The sequence below is a fragment of the Strix uralensis genome, chromosome 4 (assembly GCF_047716275.1).
Source record: "Strix uralensis isolate ZFMK-TIS-50842 chromosome 4, bStrUra1, whole genome shotgun sequence".
Classification (NCBI taxonomy): domain Eukaryota; kingdom Metazoa; phylum Chordata; class Aves; order Strigiformes; family Strigidae; genus Strix; species Strix uralensis.
The window spans coordinates 71,703,420-71,726,300 of NC_133975.1; the positions used below are offsets into that span (position 1 = coordinate 71,703,420).

A 22,881-nucleotide genomic window follows, 5' to 3' on the forward strand; every position below is an offset into this window, starting at 1 on the left:
TGTTCAAGAGGATACTTCAGAGCTCCCTGAACTTCTGCAGATAAATGTTTTCTTCTCTTTGGTTAACATGATTCACAGGCAGAGGGCCAGGATCAGGATTGCTCACCCAGCGAATCCCTGCAGTTATGCACAGCTGTAGCCAAACAGGCTTTTGTCTGTCTTAGGTCTACATTAATGTAAGGAAATAAAATATGAAGTACTGTGCAACAGGAGCAGGCTCTGCATTGTGTGCAAGGACTTTGAGGATTTTTCTGGAAGCATTTCCTATGTGCAGAGTGGGATAAAAAACCAGAGTTAACTCTGAGATTCATTTCCACCTTCTCTCTGCCCTGAAGTTTTTGTCTGTGGATGTTTGTGCTCTCAGAGGGGCTGATGGCTTTCACATTGGCTCATAAATCTTTCAGGAATTCTGAAACCCTGTGAGTTATGAAACACTCATGTTGGTCTATATGCAGGTGTACCAGAAATAAGTATAAAGTCTGCAGAGATTTTGAGTGCTGCTGATGCTGGAGAATGTTTGTGCTGCTGAGGGAGTTCTCCAGTGCAGACCCCAACACCTATCTGTGTAGATTATTGTAGTGTGGCATTTTTTTATTCACTTCCTTTTGAATACTGGTGGTTTTGTAGTTACTGTTTACGAATGGAAGGTTTCTGAGTTTTGAAACTGTTCTTTGTTATACAAATATAGTTTTTAAAACATCAACCTTTAAAAAAGAGATGCTAAGCCAAGTGTGTCCACAAAGGGAGATTTGAATCATGTGTCAACAACTGAATTTTAACTTACCTTGAGCAGATAAGAAGTTGTAGTTGCATCAAAATCTGACAGTCATAATCCCCAACTCTGTCCAGGGAACGATTTATTTCAGCTTACGTTTTAATTATCTTAATTTTTGTGTTTAAAAAATGGGTTTTGATTCATTGTCAGCACCCTTTGTGACAGAAATTACAGCACCAAGAAATCTCTTTAGTAATTGCTGTTGAAAAGCAGTGTTTCCTGTTTTCTGCATTGAAAAAATGGTCGAAGTGCAGATAACGATTAAATGAGTACCTGCTGGGAAATGTCATCATGTGCTGTGCATATATGTATAGGAACCTTCTCTCCAGAAATCTTCTCAGTATGTTGTTTAGTTGTAAAGTTTCAAGAAGCAGAGTTTCTGCCATTCAGCGTAGAAAGGTGCTTCATAGCCAAGTATATTTTTGCTGTCTGGAAGTCTACAGTAAAATGGTGTCATAACTCACTCAAGTTCCAGCAGTGCCAGGCTTTTCAAAATTTGGAAGGAAGTAAGGTCCAGTCCTTTGAAAAATAAGCCGAAGAAAAGAAACCCTTTCCTTCATTTGAGTCTATTGTAAGACATTTGATTTCAGCAGTTTCATGTTAGCCCGATCCATCTTAATGTATCAAGTCTATGGGGTCACTTAGGTAGGTGGTAGTGGCTGATATTCTGATTCATCATCTGCTGATTAGGTCCACTGTTTACCCTTTAAGTCCATGGAGGGAACTTGTTTTGAGAGTGCATTTGCTGTAATGTAGTGTTTACCCAGAGTACCTTTTCACAGTCTGAGCCAGTGACAGTTCTTCACTGGGATTTGGTATATGCCTGATCTGGGTTTTGGGGATATGTGCAAGCCTTCGGGGAACACCCAGGCAGTTCTCCCAGCTTTTGTGATTGTTTTGATTCTGGTGCTTGTCATGAGAGGAGCTGAATTTCCTGGCATAGACTTCCCACAGACTAATTTCTGCATGCATATGCTATTGGTACCAAAAGATTATATCTTTGCATCCCCAGAAAGAATATGAAACTCTGATTTTTCCATCAGAGCAGTTTGAGTAAAATGAAATTCTCTGTTTGATCCTGCGTATTCTGGCCTTCAGCCAAAGCGTGGCTTTATGGATTCAGAAACTTGAAGAATGAATGTGAATATAATTTTGAAAGCTAAAGAATATGAGGGAGGAAATTTCAGTAGTTCTGAAGTTCTTAGTATTAGAAATGTACCTACTAATGTGAAGTAGGATTTTTTTTTTTCTTAGGTTCCTTTGATAAATCCTAACCCTTAGAGCTCAAGAGTTGTCCGAGTTCAAAGGGCAACTGTTCATATTTTCTCTTCATTAGAGGGTGGCTTTGAGTACTGATGTCCCTGTGAAGTAAGTTAGAGTAATCTAAATTTAAAATGTCTCGATAGAGTTCCTGCAATTTGAAAATGCTTCGGGAAATCCAGATCAATAGAAAATAGAGTTAGGTGTCTCCTTACAAGCCACATTGCCCTTGGGCACGTCAAGCTCTGGGCACATTATTCCTAAACTGTATCCTGCACTGTGCTACTGTCTGTCTTAAATGACACCTTGAGAGTATTAGTACATAAAGACAGATGGAATAATCAAATGGTTGTGTTAAATTGACTACAGTTCAAATCTGTTTCTAAACAGTGATTAGAGCCCAAGATAAATCTAGCAGTTCAAAGTGACTCCCAAGCAAGTCGCTTAATCAGCTTTCAGGATCAAATACCGCTAAATTCTGGGAAGACCTTAGCTATGAACACTGAAGATTATTTCCTGTTTCACTTTGCAGATGAGCAGTAACTCACCTGTGAAGTTTGGTAGAAAAAACACAATGCTTCTTTAAATGGTGGTGCAATCAAGTATGTTTTCTGCTTGGCTGATATGTTACAGTTCCCCAGTGCTGACAAGTGGGATTTTGCGACACTGGCAACAGGATGAGACTGAAATGGCTTCTCACTTTATTAGCTGAGAAAACGTACAATTTGAGTATGGCAATAACTTAAGTATTTATGTTTCGAAATTACTGGAGGTTTCCAAAATTTGCATTCCATAAGGAGAGTAGGCTTGTTCAGTTAGAAAGCTCACATCTGTTTGGACACCTGTAAACTGAAGAAGAGTAAAACTCCCACAACACTTAACAAGAAAGCCTCACTAAAGAACAAATTTACCTCAGGAGCTCAGTGTGGCTCGTTTTGGGCCTTTCTGCCTGACAGCTTCATAGCTGGCACAATAAATGCAGCTTTCCAGACATTCAAGTGTTAATAAACCATAGTCGATTTATATATGTAAAAGTTGTGAAAATTGTGCAAATTAACTGTTCAAACATACCCTTTCTCAGGAAAAAAACAATTTCTATAAATTATACCGCAAGTAAATGCAGTATAAAAAGCGAAAAGAGATTCATTGATGACCTTATCAAAGAAGCATAACCAAGTGTTGAAAAGGTGGTAGGAAAACACTTTAGCAGCATATGTTTATACACTTCAGGAGGCCTACTAAGGAAAAAACTAAATCTTTGTAACAAAAAGGGAAGGAAATAAGCAATGGTAATACTAAACAGCTGAGCAGTGGAATAATCTATCAATTTTAGCAAATAAATGATCTATAAGTAGATACCACCATAAAGCTCACAGCATAATGGGAAGGACTTGATACAAAAGCAAAAAACAGGGAAAACTATAAATGAATACAGCCCCGGAAAACAAAAAAAGCCATTGGTGAAAGTAACTGAATTTTTAAATTATGGAGACAGTAGAAAAAGTGTAACTGGAAAGGGAAAAAAAGGCAAAAAAAAAAAAAAAAAGAAGATGAGAAATTAAAGATGGTCTGAACTACTGTAGTAATTAATGTGATGCTGTGCTTTTTTTGTTGGTGGAAAAGTCTTCTCCTGTGCTGTTTCAGGCAGAATAAAGGGATCAGTTGAAGTTCAGTAGAACAGAAGATCATGTGCTGATCAGATTTAATTCCCACCATAAGTCAACAAAATACTCATTTGAAACACCTCCCCCAGTGTTTTATAACCTAGGTTATACTCATAGATTTGAAGATAATATTTGGCTGTGTCCATCAGGACTGAGTCTGTAACATCTGAAATGATAGGGTACGTTAAGAGAAGTAATTGCCATATGAAGGCTTTAGATCAAGGTGCAGTTTACTTGATTGAAATACACGCTGAGAGGATGAATACTCTTTTATGCAGGCAGTGATATCAGCAGAGGTGCAATCTTTCACCTCTGCTATTTGGAGCCATTGTTTGTTTAAGTGGGAAAGAGTGGGAGAGATAAAGTTGACTCAGGTAGAACATGCATTATGTTACTTAACAGAAACCACAGCTAGGTTGTTTTCCAGGTAACCTAGATCCAACAGACCAACAGACACTCATGCACAAAAGGAAAAAAAACAAAAAAAGGTAAGTTAAAAAACAAATAGGCATAATGAGAATATGAGTAATTTTCTACTCCAATAAGGTGATACAAAAACAAGCTATATGCAAAACAGGCATCTTCACATTGCATGGCAGTAAGATGTGATCGAACTGGATGTCCAGAAAGAAATAGTGTAATACACCAACAGGACAGCAGCTGCATTTACCAGCATAAAGAAGGTTTAGGTGTTGATAATCCACAATTTAAAACCAATCTGTGAGTCTTCCGCTGAAATTTTGTTTCCACCTTAACAGTTAGATGTGAAAGCTGGAAATCCACCAAAGGTACAGACAGACATCTAAAAGCTTTTGAAAGTAAATGCCTTGGGGAAATAGTAGGTATTAAATGGAATGAATTTATAACAAATACTGAGATTCAGCAGGGAGTTGAACAAGACTTAATCTCCTAAATTATCCAGAAAGGAAGATGGAAATATCTAGGATATGTGGTAAGAATGAAGCCAGATCTGATGCCAGACTGTCTGCCATGGCAGGAGTGCCTTCAGGCTGACTGTAGAACATGTAAAAGGGGCTGACCAAAATAATTTCTCCAATGAAAAGTGCTTAGAGATAGAAACATTACGGATGACTTCACAAAGTGGGTGACAGTCAAGGAGAAAGCCAAATGGACAGTGATCAGCAGAGTCTTGCATATGTTTGAAGGAACTCTTGGCAGCATAGGGAAAAAATGTGAGTTGGGTGGCACCAAAGGTTTTCGTCTAACATTTCATGTCTGTTAGGGGCTATAAACACTTGACAGACCTGTAGAATAATTTCAGGACTTTTATCAGCACCACTCCAGGTCTAATGACCAGAAAGTACATATTTTAATCCCAGAGTCCAAGCTCTGTCACTTGCAACTGGCAGCTGCAGTAAGCACTGTAATTTATGTAAACTCAGCACCACCCACAAGTTTCTAAGATCAACACACAAAGTGGTTGCTGCTGGTATGAGGGAGAAAACCACCAGGTTGTCTTCCTGCATCCGGGTGGAGGAAGTCAGTGATTGTCTGCTTGCAATAATAAGAGAAGGCATGTCTGCTGGGGCCTTTTCTTCAAGCAGAGTATTTTGGCTTCTGACCCAGTCAGTGCCCCGCTGTTCTTAATTAGCCATGTCTTGACTATATTCATATCCTGGCATGTAGCTGTTTATGATTTTCTAGTCAAGCATGCAGTTCTTCGGTATTACCTTCGGTATTACTTTCTCAATCTCTGGTACCATGTCACCTGTGCTGTTATGCTGGTGGCATCCTTGGTAACCACGTCTGGCTGTTCCCAAAAAGTTGTCTTCCCTGATGTGCTTGTCTGGCCTCAGAAAGGCTCCTTAGCTGTGTGGCCATGTTTAAAGACTCTTGTTGCATGTCTGCTGCTAGATGTCCTACATCAAGCGGTGCTTCCCTGCACGTGCACCTCTGCAGATGCTGGTTAGAGGCTTCTTTCCTACTGTATATACTTATCTGTTTCCTTTTTTTAGAAATCTAATCAATCTTAATCTAAAAATTGATTAAGAGTGCATTTTTTGAAAGGGGGAGAGGGCTTCACTGGTGTTCAGACATCTGGGCTGCTGGGTAGTGAGTTAAAAACCTATAGTGTCTCTTCTGCTTTTTCCTATATCAAAAGCATGGTTGGAATTTGGTGGCCTGAACAGAGATGTCCTGTGCTGTTTGTTCTGCTCCTACGTGGCCACCAGCTATCCATTTGACAGGGAGAAAACCTCACTGGTAATGCCTGCCAACCGCAGGGAGATATCTAAGATACCTTAGCTGGTCTCAAATGGTATTGGCAACTGGATTGTACCCACTATGTGTTAGTTATGAAGGGTCGGAAGGGCTACATCTCCCAGAGAAAGGGGTTTAAACCAGGATTTGTTTGTTTCACTCCCTGTCTTTTTGGAATATAAGCCTCAAGACAGATTTGGTTTCCAATTTCAAGTGCAAATGAGTGATATTTCTTATATTGTGACTTTATTCTCTCTATGAATTGCATGACTTCTCCTTTAGCTTACAGTTATTGTGACCAGTATCTACTTCATTGCTTCAAATGGTCTTCCAGAGCTGTGGTAGTAAAATAAGATCTTTCAAATAATGAAAACCAGAAACTATTTTTTTTTCTGCCGCAGTGTTGGCTGTAACGACGGAAAGTCATTGATTTCCTTTTGAAACTGTTTCTGAATTGTTTCCTTGATGCTGCCTACCTTTCTCCTGATCCTTTCTTTCTTTAGAAGCAGCTTGTTTCACATACCTGATTTGCTCCATGAACATTTCCTTTACGCTTTGTTTATCTATAGTTTGTTAGACAGGTCTGTAATGTTTGGTCACAAGCCAGGTAGTCATCAGGATTTCTGTGGTAGGGTAGGCACTGAAGTAACTAGGTGTAAGCAATACAGAAACTGATATGGCAAAAGGTTATATAAAATGGATCATGCAGCTTTGCAAATACACCTTCTTGTGTGCAGCACATTTTTACTGCTGTTTGTCACACCCTGAAGTATTCAGTCTTGAGAAGTGTTTGGAGCATGTCCTGTTAATGAATCCTATGAAAACAGAACGTAGGAGATCAAATGCTGTTACAAGGCATGTCCTGATGGAGCTGACCTGCTGTGGATTTTTGTCATTTGAGGCTAAGTTGTCTCTCTGAAAAGAATATCATCCTGTGCTGGTAATTTAATCAGTCAGAGCAATGGTAACATAAAGGCATAGCTTATGTATGGAAAATATTATATTATGTGGTAGATCATTGTTACAGCGTTTGAAAACTTCTGAGAAGAATTGTAATATTTTGGCAGGAGTTCAAAATTCTCTTTCATACAAGGAACAGGTTTGGTGGTTTTTTTTTTCTCTAACATGTCATTTTGAGGTTACATGGTAACATCTGTCAGAGCTATGCTAACCTCTGTCATCCAGCTGTTATAATTGTGGTATTTTCCTTCCTTTTCCTTCTCTTTCCTCTCCTTTCTGCTTTCCCTTTCTCCTCCCACAGAAAAAAAAAAAAAAAAAAAGACCAACAAAAACCACCTCCTTTTATACTGAAACTTCAGGTGGAATGAAGTGGTTATAAAAGCATCTGTCAACACAGGAATAGATTGCCAAGCCAAGTATTTGGGTTGGAAGTCATGCCTTCCCAACTGCTTGAAAACAGGAAGTATCTCTGTTAAGTGATGGATAGCTCTACTTTGCTGAGAGGAAGAAAAGGCTTTTTTTCTTTTTTCTTTTTTTTCCCTTTCTTTTTCTTTTTTGCCTCTGGGCTAATAAATGATTTCTGCAGTTGTTCCATGTATGTAAAGAAAGACTTCTATAGAAGTGTGTATATGGGTGCACACATCTCTGTGTGTGTATATGTGTATGTGTGTGTATGAATACACAAACTAAAACAACTCCTCCAAAACTAACAATCCACTTTGTACATGATCGGTCCCTGTCAGAAGCCAGCCCAGGCACATCTTATCCCAGTGATTCCTGTAAAGCTCTCAAAATCTGTCAGAAACAGCCTGCAGGATTGCAACGGCTCCTGGGTGATTAATTGCCAAAAGAGTCTGGTTCCAGGTTCCATTACATGTAATTGTTATCTTTTCTAAAGGGGTTCTTTTATTAAACCCCCACCCCCCAAAAAATAGGGAAAAGAAAAAAAGAACTGACATTCCTGAGGTTTTGCACCTCTTAAGACAGGAGAACGGAGGACTCTCTTATGTAAACATACACTGAAGAGGGTGTGTTATGTTGTTTATTAGCTGATGATAGATTTTTTTTTCTTCAGTTAATTTTAACTTTACTAAAAATCATTTTATTAGAAATGGGGGACGAAGAGCTACATAGCATTTAGAGGAGAAGAGAGGGAGTTCTGGTGCCTTCTCCACATCTAAACCTCTCTGTGAGACCCAGCAAATGCCAAAGGACTAGGTTGCTCCTGCTCCTTACTAAAATTGCAGGAAGACAGCCAAAAATTGGGACATCCTCTGTCTGCACACCACCGTGGTAAGACTGCTCAGATTGGACATGGGGAGAGAGCAAAATCTTGTGTCTGAAATCCCCCTTGCAAGGGAAGCCAGCGCTGTAGCCCTGCGCCGAGACTCTGCCGCTCAGCATGGGTGCAAGGAGAGAAGGGCGCAGCTGCAGCCAAAGGAGCAGAGGAAGAAAGGCTGGGTGCTGGTTTTTACAGAGTTTGTGGCTTGAAAACATGTGTTTAAGTGTCCTGAAAGTATGGCAGATTGTGGAGAATCTGCTGAATTGCTTCAGTTTTTTCTGTGATCATATTCACGAAGCAGGGAGGAGAAGAGCCTGATTCCCTGTTGGTGCCTCCATGTCTTAGAATACACGTAAGAGGATTGATTTGGAGCTGAAGTTCTGTGGTGCCAAACTGGAGTATCTGGAATCATATCAGTAGGGTTGCTTGGATTTACACTGCTTTTACTGCATTGAAAATGTGCTGTGTTACTGACAGGTTTAGACTTTTATAGATGGAGGCCTGGGCAAAGCTTGGCTCCCAATGAGCACTGTAGTGATTTGTGCCAACTGGCCAATTTAACTGTTTGAAATATCAGGGGAAAAAAGCATGGAGATACTGGTTCTGCAGCTGCAGTGTCTGCCTGCAGATGTGTCTGCCAAGGTAAGTGATTGAAACTTGGTTTCTTGAGATATTTTAATCCTATCTGAACAAAACCACATAAAAACGTGCTCTGGTATTGTCTGCATGGGCCAAGGAGCACATTGTTCCTCACAGTTGTGTTTACACGGTCTCATTGCTGCAGTGAAACAAGTCTCCTCAAGTCTTCTTTCTCCACGATTCCCCTTCAATTAGCTATATTAATCAAACTCTTGTCAGTGGCAGGACCGTGATATACAGTGGCTGGGACAATGATGTTACTCTTGATTAAAAAGATGAGAATATTTTGGTGCATCCAGCTTTGTGCAGGTTTGGAAATAGAAGCCTAGCTTGTTGCAGAGGTTTTTGCCTTCTGCATCCACAAGCAGTTTCTTTAGATGGTGGAGAGGCAGTAACCCTACCACCCCTCCCTCTTCCCTGCTGCCCCTTCTCCACGCATGACCACGGCTGCTGTCTGGCGCAGGAGTGCAGTCTGTGGTGCAGGAGGGACCGTGGGAGGTGAGCTTAGGAGGAGGCAGCAAGGCACGGCAGCCTCCTCCCTGAGCTGTATAGGCAAGATAAGGCAGCTGAATAATCGCTGGCACTATGGTCTTGGTGCCGTATCCCCAAAGGCAGAGGCACAGCTAGCTCTAGCCCAGAGCAGCCTGAAACCCCGGGGTTTGGCAGCAAGATGAGGGCTGTGGTGCAGATGCCGGGTGCTGGGGCATACGAGCCGGCCGTGTGGTGGGCACTGCGTGGTGATAGCGTGGTGATGGTGGTGGTGAGGGTCTCAGCCTGCAGTGGGACTTCATCCATGCCTGACAGCAGATGTCAGGGAAAGAAAACAAAGTCAAAAGCAGCTCTGAATGCTTGGGCTGTGTGGAGGCTCAGTGTGCTTTCACATCAACTCTGGAAATTTTTGCTTTCTTGAAGCACTCTTAGCACTGCCTATTTATAACTTAGTTATTTAAGTAACGCTAATATCTGTTTAAAATCACCGCCGTTAGTGGAAATGACAGATTTGCTGTGAAACATGCAGAAGCAGGGTATGTCGTTCAAGCAAGTCACACCAACAGTTTCTATTGAGTCAAGGCAATTCTTTCCCCAGTTTTCATTTTATAAGGAAAGATGATTTTGTTACTTTTCTGCATACTGGAACTGAAGGGTAAACTGTTTTGCTGTAATAACTAAGAGACTCATCTGTAGTGGTAGCTGAAGGTGTTAGTTCCTGTTGGTAGGCAGCAAAGAGAGCAATTCCAGAAGGTATATTAAATTGCCCAGAGAACTTTCCCTCTGTTGATGAGATGGAAACAGGTAAAAATCAGTGGCTGAAGGAAAAAGCTTAACTAATGGTAATAGACCTGGAGGATAAGCAAAGCGAGTAGATGAATCCTACACAAGCGTTTGACTGCTTAGCCGTGAAGGACAGATTGCGTTCTCGTTTTTCAGATGGTTAACTCTCCGTATTGCTTCATCTTGGTTTGGACTCAGATGATATATACTGTCTCCGTGTTGAAGTTGGTTTACTGTTTGTCAGCGTATCAAACCACATGTTTGTTCTCTGCCTTTAATTAGTACTTTTGGTTAATGCCTGAGTAAAATGTTCCCGCTGTGCTCACTGCCACTTGATGGTGTGCATTCTTCCTGAACACCTGCTGTCAAACCTATCATGTCTTTTCTTGTCAACTTGCACAATGCTCCAGGTCTTGAGCAAGACTGACATGATGGAATGGTTGTATGGCCTGATTTTTAGAAATCTTTGTGGAAGGTGAAGTCTTTGCATAGGGACTGATAATAGGAGATAGGAGACTGCAACATTTTGTAGGAGCTAGTTTCCAATAATATCTAATAAAATTCTGTTTGTGAATGCAGTTTTTGAAGCAGTGGATATACTGTAGGTTAAAGAAGCAAACTGCTCCACCCTTGGAGGAATTGTAGATGTTGTGTAACAACAGAGAGTAATCTGCACAAATCTTGGGTGAAGTACAAGGGTGGTGACCAGCAAACAAGTCATCAAAGAGGGGAACTGGTTAGAGATGTTGGCATGTGCTGACAGTGGTGACAGATGTTGGCACAGAAGGAAGAAGGTGGGGAGGAGGAAGAGTGTGGGGAAAGGGGCTCTTGGCAAGAAAAAAGCAGTATCGCTTAACTCAGGAGCCTGTAATTACAAGACTCCAGCCTTGTGACACAGCAAATAAGTGTGTCACTTGAAACAGAGGAATTTGAGGTTGCCTCCTGAAGCAGCTCATGCCAGATGGAGGGGGAACATTAAAATTTAGCTCTCACTTGACTGTGGTTTTTAGGTCCTTAATAGTGACATTCTTATGTGTCTTTGCCCCTCAGCACCTTCTAATTTGGGTAATTAATCCCACGGTTGCAAAAAGCCTCCAGTAGTCTGTCTAGCAAACAGGATGGATGAGCTTCCGGTACTTGAAACTTTCAAAGATCCTAAAATGCCAGGCGCTTCTGGTCTGTTGCACTGGGAGCATGACCTGCTCTGGCACAGAGTAAGAATGAAAATCACAGGCACTGAGGTGAGCCTCAAAAGCGTAGGAGAAGCACCTTTATAGGAGCTGACTTCACTCCTGCAAGAGGTAAATGTGATGGCACAAGAAGGCCCTTTCATCGCTGTTAACAAATTCAATTCCTCAGCCTGTTTTTTACGTGAATACTTTCCACACTTGCAACACATCTGTCCTGGCATGTGGGCAAAAACTCTGAAAGGACCTCACAAACAGTTACTGCTTGCACAGGCTACAGGAAGAATATGTCTGACTAAAATGCTTTAGATATGTTCGAATACTGTAATGATGAAAGTAAAAAAATTTGCATTACCATATTAGATTACAAGATATAGAGTACCTCTCATATTTGGGAGTCCGTGTAAGTAGGGACCACAACCAGGGTTCATAAATAGCGATTGTTCATTTAAGTTGGAAGGATTTAGTAGTTACAAAGGAAACAGATTGTTCTGTTATTTCCAGTCTTCTCATTTTCATCTGTGGTCTAATCCCAGTGGACTCCAAAGGCAGGATTAAACTTTTAGTTGCATTTTTTAGGTTCTGCATTAAAATAAATGTATTTACTTGAAAGGAAATGTCTTAAATTTAGTATAAAAATCTGTTCCTACTTGTGGAGATTGATTGCAGCAGAGAACATGCAGTAACATTGATTCTCCAGATGAACTTCGTTACCTGCTGAACCTGCTTGCTTTCTCTTACACACCTCAATATGCCGTTTACTGTGCAGCTTATGTTTTGCTTTGCAAGTCACATTTTGCTAATGAAAATGTTGTCTGTTTGCCACTTCTTTTTAAAATTATATTTATTTTTTCTGATGGCAGGCTACCCTCTTGCTCCCTTTGTGTATGATGTTTTGTTATAAGATCTGATTAAGAATGATTTTGATGAATTAGGCATGGCTGTAGAACTATGTCAGCAGGAAAGCTATTTTTTTTGTCCCACAGAAAACTCATCAGCTGGGTGTGCTTCTGTCAGTGTTATAATTCTGCGTTGATTGACAACGTAGTTCTTGAAATGACCAAGTTTCCTTTGAAAAAGGATAAACTAAAAGGACTAACTAAAGATGGATGCTTTAAAAAAAAAAAAAAAAAAAAAAGAAGAGGAGGAGGAGGAAAATTAGCAAAGCCCTAAGGTTAATTATAGTCCATTCTTAACAGGAACCGCAAATACTTTCCTGGCTTTGCCTATTTAAGTTTTCTTTCCTGAAATAATTATCTTCATAATTGCACACAAAATACACATTTTTGAACTAGCTATCTTTTCCAATGATATATTTTGAAGTAATACTCTATTTTGATTACCAAAGAATTTAAGCATTTCTTGTTGAAATGGGAACAGTTTCTTCTTAATTAAAATGTGTTTTTGCCATTGGTGATATTATGTATTACATGACAATTATCCCACTTTCCTAGTGCTGCCCCGAAGAATATTGTATCTGTGTGCCACTAGTAACCTTTCAGTGCCTGTGCACTTAGACCCCTTTTGTAACTGTTGTGGTAACAACAAAAAAATTACATAAACTTGCAAAAGAATTGCTTAATGGTATGAAGTATTCTGGTTTCTACCAAAACCCAATTACTTAATTTTGTGCCCTTCCTGGCCTACATAAATTATGCAACCCTCACATCTCAACATCTGTGAATTATGTAGCTCTGCACACACATCAATTAATTTTGGCCCCATCAACTTCCCACCTTCTGTGTGCTCCTAGCCTCAAATCAGTTTTGCATCTCCCAGCCGCGAGCAGTTAATTTTGTACACCCGGCAGCTCATATCTGCCTGAACCTGCAGCCCAGCTTCAACTCTTCACCCTCCCCCACCTGCCTCTCCTTCTGCACAGCCAAGCCACTGCCTTCTTCTGACAAATTCCTCTTTCTCCAGCTCAGCAGCAAGGATCAGTCCCAGGTGGCTTCACCTCCTGCCTGGCCAATGGGTCAGCGCCGGATCCCAGTGTGCCCCACGGGCAGTGGGGCTGGGTCCGGAGGTGACCTGGATGTCCTTATCACTCTCCTCCTCGCTATTTCCAAAGTGCAGATTGCAAGACTGAAGCTCCATCTTCTGGAACAGCCTGTGAAAGTCATGGCGCTCTTGGAACAACCACCTCCAAAACCCTTCCGGTGGGGATGCCTGCATCACGCAACACCCCACTGAGAAGAGAAATAGCTTCTGGTTCTGCAGAGAAAGCGATGCTGAGGAAAAAATCAGTGCCAGCAAAAAAACTCAAACTCAGCACTGGTGCCTGCAGCAGAAGTAAGCATGACCTGGGCCTTGCTGTTAAAGCTGACACTGCTGCTGCAGGTGTCCACACCAAATGCCACAGCAGGCTTCTCTAAGCAACCCAGAAAGAACTCATTTTTCTCCAGAGGAAACTTCAGTGTGCAAAAACATCGAGAGGAATATCTTGTTCCCTTAGTGCCGACCTCTACGTGCAGCTCAGTTCTGAGTCCTGAATTATTTTGGCCAAAAAGGAAAAGTATCTCCATGAGAAGTATGCAGACAACAAAAGCCTGAGAGGGCAATGTGATGTCCTGCAAATGAGAATGGCCTCGACATGCCGTTGCTCTCCGATTACTCCCAGACCAGCGGGCAGCAGAGCAGCTCTGCAGCCCACCTACAGGCTCTCACCGGGGAATCGCCCTACAGTAACGCAGGGTGGGTCAAGGCAGGCCCCTTCCTCACTCTCTCCCTCTTCTTTTAGTTCCTCAGGAGAGTAGAGGGGAGGGGGCTGGTGGCTTGCTGAAGGGACAAGGGTGGTGACGGCAGAGCGAGGAGCAGTTGGGCTGTGCCAGGGTCTCCCAGGGTCACCACATTTTCCGTCTGGGTGGACTGTCGGGAGGGCTGGTGGAGACCAGTTCTCAGTTCAGTCTGCTTTTCTCTCCAGGGGCTGGAGGGAATTTGACTCTTTTCTCAAGTGAAGTTATGGAATATTTTCTCTTCTCTCCTTTTTGTCTATGTCTATTTAAGCAGCAAGCGCTGCAGAGACTGACTTGTGCTTTTTTTGTACAGTTCCCAGCACATCTGGCTGTCTTGGATAAGGTCCCTAGGCCTGATTGTAGCAAAAAAGTAATGATAGCGTGTTTAAAACTTGGGCCTCCAACTATGACTATATATAAAATGCAAAGCATTTGGGACAGACTGGAGGAAATACAATTTTTAGTAATCGAGTAAAAAAAAATTATATTCACTCTTACATCTGCAGTTGTGCTCTTCAAGCATGGGTGCTCCGTTGTGTTAGAAGACTGTATCTCAGAACTGAAAGCCGATGTAACACAGGCGAGCGCTTGCTCCCAGCTGATTGGCATCAAGCATTTTTCCTGTCCCACTTGCACAACAGCCGCGGTCATTCATCAGTGTGAAGCTAAGCTGGCTCTAGAAAACGTTCTAATTATCTAGGCGTCCTGATTAAACCTGCCTTGATTTAAAAGAGGCACACCACCGTACTCATGTGAACATTTCTTGTTTCTTCTAAATAATAGAATTAGCTATGGGCATTTCCTTAAGAGCATGCAGAACGCAATTGCAGTATAATTCCTTTCTCTCCAAGCCTAGTCTTGAAGCATGCAAATTTTTCTTTCAAGTGTGTTGGCAAAAAATGGCAATATCCTCATACACACGTGATTTAGATGCTGAATTACACACTGGCTGAGTTATCATCAGTGAGTTGAGTTCTTCCATGAATATATCAAGAGTGCTGTGGAAAGTAGCATGGTCTGCTGAGGAAATATCAGTGGATGGCTTGCTTCTCGCTCTTTTTCGTAGGGATCCAGCATTGGCTACTGCCAGGGACAGGGTACCGGGCTGGATACAGAGATTTAGTCTTCCCAATACAACCTTGCTATATCCTTACATAGCTCAATGTAACACACTGCAGGGCCATGTACTTTCTGCTGAGCTTTTTCATGTTCTGTTTTAAAAATAACAAGACATCTCTTAACATTCAGGATACATTTTTCCACTCTGAAGCACCACAACAGTCTTTTTAAAGAAACACTAGGAAGGGTGTTAACTTGATCAATGTTGTGCAGGAAGGAAAGCTCTTTCCTACTATTTTTTCAGCACGACTTTCACTGACATGATCAGGCTGGGAAAAGACTTATTGGCTGACAGCCCAGGACAGCCATGCAATATCTCTAGTCATCTGGAACTCAAACTACTCTGCCCAAGGGAGAACCATAACATAAAAACAATCTAGGTTACATGCTGAATCTTATAAACATTGTTCAGCTTTTAAAAAATAATTTAAGTACTCTTTATGTGCATTTGCTATGCACAGGTTTTGGTTTTTTTTTTTTTCAAATGTCAAGTAAGAAAGGCTGAGAGGTTTTCTTTTTTACTGTAGACGATTTTCAAAAATTTTGGAGATTTTTATAAATATAGGGAAATGAGCTTCCTCTCTTTTCATAAATTTAAGAGCTTGGCTTCTGCTACGTAACAGATATAATTGTTTTATATATAGATAATGTTTACCTTTTGACCCCGTCCAGAAAGCACAGAGTCACAGAAATGCTGTTTGGAGAGCTTGGCATCCAGAGGCCCTGCAGTCCCCCTCCCACACAACACAGGACTCTCACCAGCACCAGACTGGGGAGGGCTTGGCTTCGTCTGGCTGAGCCGCAAAACCCCTAAGGACGAGTTTCCACAGCCTCCTGGATGACCTGCCCCAAGGCTGCTCTTCTCCTCTAGAGATTTTTTCCTCCAGTCCAGTCTGAACTCTCCATGCTGCCCTTTGTGGCCATTGTCCCCTCTTACATTGTCTGTCACTGCTGCCCAGAGTTTGTTCTGTCACCCTCCCACCTCCCCGGTGTATATATAATAAGTAACCCTGGGAAACTGAAGCTCAAGGGCCAATATATGTGTATGAAACTGCAAAGTTGGGGCCTTGGCTTGTAACTGTATTCATCTTTTGACTTTTCAATTGTCTTGTGGCACAAGAGAAAGAAAAAACAGTTTTTCCAACAGTTTAAAGCTGATGCTGAAAGGTATTAACTACAGTGCTTTTGCAAGTCTATGTTTTTTTCTCTCCCTTTTTGAAGCTAAGCATCACTGGCCTCTGTCTATTATAGTTACCTTATTTTGCATACAAAACTGTCAGAGCAATCTGCTCTTCTGAAAGCATGTGGAGCTCTAATAATTTGGGATAAAGCAACATGAATCCAGAATGTAAGCTTCACTTCAAAAATCTTTTCTCCACTTGTTGTCTTGATTGAAGATCTGAACTTGGGATGTGTCCGTTGCCACCTGTCCTTCTGCCAAGTCCTAACATTCCAGCACACCTTGCAACAAGCCTAAAATTATTGTTTTAGGAAAATGACTATGGTTCCTTTATGATTCCTTTTTTCCATAAACTGGTATTTCTCAGGCTGAGTAGGCTTACTGTCTTTTCAGCAACATAGGAGAATAACCCCTCTTGCACATAGCTCAATTGTTCTTGTGCAGCTTCTTGCTTTTGCTGAAATTGGTGGTTGACGGCATTGTTTTTAATTGAGTTGTGGTTTTTACTTTCTTGATGTGATGGGCCATGTGCTATAACTTTTTCTGTGATGCTTTCATTGCAGGCCTTGCTGAGACCAGGACGAATAGACAGAATTATCTATGTGCCATTGCCAGATGCAGCCACTCGCGGGGAGATCTTCAAACTTCATTTTCAGTCCATGCCAGTCAGTGATGAAGTCTGCTTAGCAGAGCTCATTCAGCACACACAGAAGTACTCAGGAGCAGAGGTAAAACTTTCTGATTGGTAATGGCCACGGAGTCGGTGCACAAAATTGTGTTTCTAAAATTAAAATCAAGTATTGTCCAGATATCGTCCCTTGGGTCTTCTCAAAGTGGTGGTGTGAATTATGAAAGGGAATGTTTGAGACATTTCTGTGTTTCTGCTCAGAAAACAGAATACAATCTGGGGCTTTCTTCCTTCAAGATCTGCATGAGAGGATTGTTGCCAGGGGAAGGGCCTCTTCCTGGGTGAGCCTTAGTACGATCACGGGTGGCTTCATTAAGGATGTACTGCCAGGAGGAGGTGGGAGCAAGTGCCCCCAGACTGCCCAGACAGTTCACCTGGGCCTCTGCATGTCCCCAGGGATCTTTTGCATTTAGGGTTGTGACTGAGCCTCAGATGGAGGGAGGAGAGACAGAGTTATGAGACAGTGTAGGGGAATTGCAAGGGAGTCACTGGTCACTTTGAAGCTCATATTTTCCTATTCCATATAATCAAGATCTCACAGCAGCACTTACTGTTATAGCTCGTTGCTATTAGTTAGTCAGCTTCTGACAATGGATGTCAGACAATTATTTCCTGTCCTGGGTAGAAGGAGAAACTTTCTCAGATGCTGCTGCCTGGCAGTTATAATAAGCATTGGTACGTTAGCGGTCACCACTCTGCTCCCTGAACATTATTCATGTCAGTGTCTTGTGAAAGGATATTTCATTCTTTCCTCATTTTGATTAATTGAAAGTAATTATATTACTTCAAAAATTCAAAGAATGTTATTAAGGTTGCCAATTTGAGCTCTTAAAAGGTATGAAATACCAGAATTAAAATTTCCATCTTACTGTAGCCAGTCCTAGTGTATGAATTATCGCACCATCTTTAATGACGTAGTCACCTTCTACTTTTTCCATAGCAGAGTGGAAAATGTGATGTGCTTGCCTGGACTCCCCCATCTTTCTATGTGCTGTTTACAAGGGCAGGGAAATAAGCTAAGCTTTTCTCTTGGCCCAAAAGAGAGGGTGACTTGTGGAGTATTTGTGATATATGCATGTGAGGAATACTGTGATACGAGGAACTATAATGTTGAAGGCCCTTCTCAACTGACTGGTCATTGGATATGCTCCCAGGCAAGACTTTTGCTCATTTAGCTATCACTTAAACGCTGGTATGTTGTAAAATCCTGTGCTGCCTACTAGTAACCTCTGGCTGGTGAGGGCAATGCTGTGAGTGCTGCAAGTCCAAGGGATGGGGTCAGACCTTGCCATACACAGCAGCAGTGTCTGGGCTAGCCTCCAGGCTCGTTCTGGGAAGCTGTGTCACAGCAGACACCAAAGTCAAACCCGCAAGAGCTTTCCTCCTCCGTGGCACAGGACAAACTGTGCTCTGGGAACGAATGAATGAAAGCTGCGTAGTGAGCAAAGCTGCCTTGTGTAGCACATCTTTTTGCTGCAGAATGTGGGATCTCATAATGAAAAAAAACAATAATAAAAAGGACTGCAGGCTTAAATTGGTCTGGAAGACTGTTGAGGCTCTACTGCCTCCACGCTTTGGAGTAGTGACTTGGAGCAGTACTATGTTTTTACCCGGATGTCAGTGATATGACTTTTGCTGCCCTGGGAAAATCTATCTGCCTCTGGCAGAGTTACAAGCCTCCAAAAACATAAATATAAACATATCCTCTGTTGTGTATGGAAATCGTCTTCTTACCAGGCAACAACTGTAATGCTTGTATTTCAGAAATCCCAAGCATATGGGGATTTCCTTTGGATCTGGATCAGCTGAGGCTCTAGTGGTGAATTCCTGTGCCTAGTTGATAATGAGTCACAAATGTCTTGGTGCTGGCTTTGTACAGAACCAAAAATAAGTTAATGGGTCATTGAGTGCAGCTACAGAGTAGTTGCATGGGAAAAAAAGCCCGCCTGTTTCTAATACGGCATTTCTCATGAGTTTTGTTCTTTTGCATCATTCAGAGAATTATAATAACTGGGATGTAAAGAGTAAATACAGAAAAAAACCTCAGTCAGTGTTCCCTGGAAGAATATATAAAAAGTCTTGACAGTTGGCACGCACAGTCGCCCGTTTCATTAAAGCCTTTTCTTCCTAGTGTCTCCAGCTTCCCAGCTTTACAAATAGTTTCCGCTGTTGAATGGCAAGTTCCCATTCCACTGTTCTACCCTTTGTTTAGAAAAAGAAATGGAAAATGCTTGGTTTTGTGACTAGAAGCTGCTGTATGAATAGGGTGTTGCGTGTAAAGATGCGTTGAATCATCCTGACATGAGCTGAATAAACAGCAAGTAAAGTGGATAGTTCAGCATGCATCTGGCTTCCAACTTGGCCTTTTTTCAGATCAGATATTTGTATCTTTTTGCCTGTCATCACTTATGACCAGTTATCTTTATTCACCTGCTGGAAGTACGTTCCTCTTAATGAGTACCTTTAAAGATATATCAAGATAGTAAAATAGGGTGATTACTTCCCACTGTTTCATGTGAGAGAAGATGGAAGATAATTTATGAGGGTGAATTACAATTTCCTTCTCTCATGTGTAAGTGAAGTTTAATGTAAAAAAAATGCTTTAGAGGAGCAATTTCTGTACAGTAGCTTTTATTATGCTAATAGTATAGGTCAAACAAAGCCTCAGCTTTCTAGAAATGTTGGGTTTGAGTTCTATCTTGTGATGGTTTAGCCCCTGCTGGGGTCTGAGACCACGCAGCTGCTGCCCCTCCCCCACAAAGGGAGTGAAATACAAAGTCCCGGGGCTGAGATAAGGACAGGTTTAATACAACAGAGCAACAGCAACACAGCAAACAACAACAATAACAATAAGAATAACAGTAATAACAATGAACAGAGCAAAATATCTACCAATACAGCAGTGAGAACAGAGCAAATCCAACAGTACACGCGTAGGCACCAGGATGTGACTTCAGTCGCATGGTATCTGAATAACCCCGGCTAGAGCCCCCCCACTCCCCCACTGCTGGGGAAACTTAACCCTATCCTGGCTAAACCAGGACAGATCTTCATTTCCAGGCCCTTCTGAAGTAGTGCTCTGCAGCAGTGCTTGAGGCTCCTCTTCAGGGATACTTCAGTATCTGTAAATCAAGAAAGTAAGAAATTGTTTTTAGAAGTTTCCAAATAGCAAGGTTTGGCCTCGGAGCTGATGTTGGCACCAAGGATCATTCCCTCCTCCCTCTAAGGCAACTTCTTTGGCTGCATCTCTGCCCTGGAGGCATCTGCCTTTTCCCAGGACCACCTCAACCTCTTTTTAGCTGAGCCAGTGTGACTGAGCCATGTGCAGCGTAGGTCTGGTTGCTGCAAGGGCAGCTCTGCAGTAACCATGTGCTTCATTTTCCCTCGCATGCAGGCCAGCAGGTTTCACTGGAGTGGCGGAGGAGCAGTCAGAATTGCTCTTGTCTTTGCTCCCAGCTTTTTCTTCTAGGAAATTTATACTGAAGTCCATGCCCGGGCAGCTGATCCCTGGCATGGTTCATCAGGAAGCTGTGCTGTGCTATGCTGCATCGCTGGCCTTGCTGACACCTCCAGATGCTGTAGCATTAGCAAGGAGCACTGGAACGCACGGAGGAGAAGTCTCTAGTCTTTGAAAGTAATAAAAATGGTTAAAACAACAAGCATTGTGCTGCATCTAAACTTTTGTGAGGTTTATTCTAGTGTTCCTGCATTTTATTTTGGGCAAAATTGCAGGAGCTCAATTTTTTTTTTAAACAGGTGATTTTTTTTTTAATGGTTTTATATAATTGGGATGTCTTCACTTGGAGATTGTCCAGTTTGATCGTAGATTTTTCTTAGAGCATTTTCACTGTTATAATTCATGCTGAGAAGTTTTTTCTGTTTGATTTCTCACTGTGCTTTCTATAAAGTATGATTAATTAAAGATCCAACCGCAGAAGTATTTAAAAGCCGTGTTTTAAAGTGCAAGCAGTGTGAGTTCTTTGCGGCTCATTTGGTTGCTTTCATGATGCTGCTACAGCCAACTTGCTTTAGGAGAGATGGGCCTTCCACAATCTCAAGTGCTCTACTTTTTTAATTTGGGGTTCAGATTAGGTTTTTCATAATTATTGGCTGTTCTCTGTTGTAATAGAAAACACCAATAGTCTCAATGCACTTTCTAGTGCAAGTAAGAACAAAACCATGTGGACAGTATCTGATAGGAACTTGCTTGTCCTGTGATTTTTAAATTATACATTGTTTCAAACAGAAAAGAAGAAAGGTTGTAGCTGGAACATGTCTTGGCCTAGAAGAAGGACACCTACCTTTATAAATGCAAAGACTGATGTCTTTGTTAGAACTGTGTGACGAAAAAAAAGATTGTATCATTTGCCTTTACAAATTAAGTGGAAGGGGTGTGTCTGTCTTCAAATCTCTGGAGTTTGCTCTGCAAAAAGGGAAGAGCAAGGGATGAAGCTAGAGTTTCACCACTGTAGAAATATTTTGTTCCAGAAAATAGGTGATAAAAAGGAAAATAAACCCGGTAGAGTGAGGAACCTTCTTTTATTGTCTGAGCCCCAGTCAGATTATGGTTTTGTGACGGTTTAGAAGGCAGTAGCAGAGAGGGAGGTTTTAGGCAGAAACTGAAATCAAGTGTTGAGTTCTATTGAGTTTGAAGTTGGTTAGAAGTAATAAAAACTTAAGCATTCTGGATATGATGACAATATTCTGAAGACAAGTGTGCTTATAAAAGTAAGCTAATGGCACTGACTGCTTTTACATTGGTGGAAAGCAGGTCATGGTGAAAGCGAAGGCTGGCATTGTTTCTATAGTATTATCAGTTTCCATGCTTACAGGACACAATAGTAAAGTGGGAATCTGGGAACCTGTAAATCTTTCACTGGTTCTTAGTCGGCGTAGAGTAGTTAATGTAAAAAATATCTTTCTCACTTTGCAATAACTCTTAACGGCAACACAGAGAATGAAGGGGAAAAAAAGCAGGCCAATGGAGGTTTGCTCTGGCTCAAATGAGAGCATATTTGATGCCAAAAAGTGTCTCTGCAGCAACACACTAGCTCAAATCAACTAAAGCCTTTGACTCTTAAAATATGTATTCCAAAACAGGCATGTTCTTGTTCACCAGATATTGATATATTTAAACTATAAACTTTAATTAAAAAAAATGTCGAAAAATCAAAACCTCCCCAAATTCCTCTTTTTCTTATAGAGGAAGGTACCAATTACAAAAGAAGTGAGGATGCATTCCCTCATAGGTGTACAGGAGGGTAAACAGTCTTTTAAGAGATGGGGAAAAATTTGTCTCCTTAGTAGAGAGCATTTACAGTAAACATGAGAAAGGGCTTAGATACAGCGGGGGAAAAAAAGACATCTGACAAATTACAATGTGTTATCTTCTTTACATTTAATTTTCCATGAAGGAAAAGAACTTCCAAGCTTAAGGGAAAGGCTTTCTGCTTAACATTTTTAAAGAGCAACGGATCCAATCCTGTATAGTAGCCTTAAAAGAGTCACAGGCTTTTGGGAGCGAAGGCATCAAAAAAATAAAAAAAAGAAGAGTGAAGTTTCTTTAAGGATAAAAAAACCAGTAGACCCTTCAAATCATGTCCTGGCTAAAGCTCATCATTTTAATTTTTAAATACAAACATGTTTCTTCCTTTTGCGCTTGGTTTTGCTAGCTGCAGAGCATGTTCAATTCCCACTGAATTCAACAGGTGTTGAAGGTGCTCAATACATCATGCCTTGGGACTGGACGCTCAGATTTTGAACTTCTAAGATACCACAAAAAAATACGTATGTCTCATCAGAAATGTGTGATTTGAAAATACACCTTGGTAGTTAAAACATCTGTGGCTGACTCTGGCCTGACTCTGCTGGATGGCTTTTCGTTCTGGAGTTCTGCTTAG

General features: G+C 41.4%; 1 protein-coding gene across 1 annotated transcript in view; it reads left to right on the plus strand.

Annotated features, from left to right (window-relative positions):
• The window catches only part of AFG2A (AFG2 AAA ATPase homolog A), a 206,266-nt gene that overhangs the window by 145,692 nt on the left and 37,693 nt on the right, over positions 1–22,881 (plus strand). Inside the window, exon 15 of the mRNA XM_074867261.1 lies at positions 16,857–17,021. Coding sequence (XP_074723362.1) covers positions 16,857–17,021 — 165 coding nt within the window. The remainder of the gene's footprint in view (positions 1–16,856; positions 17,022–22,881) is intronic.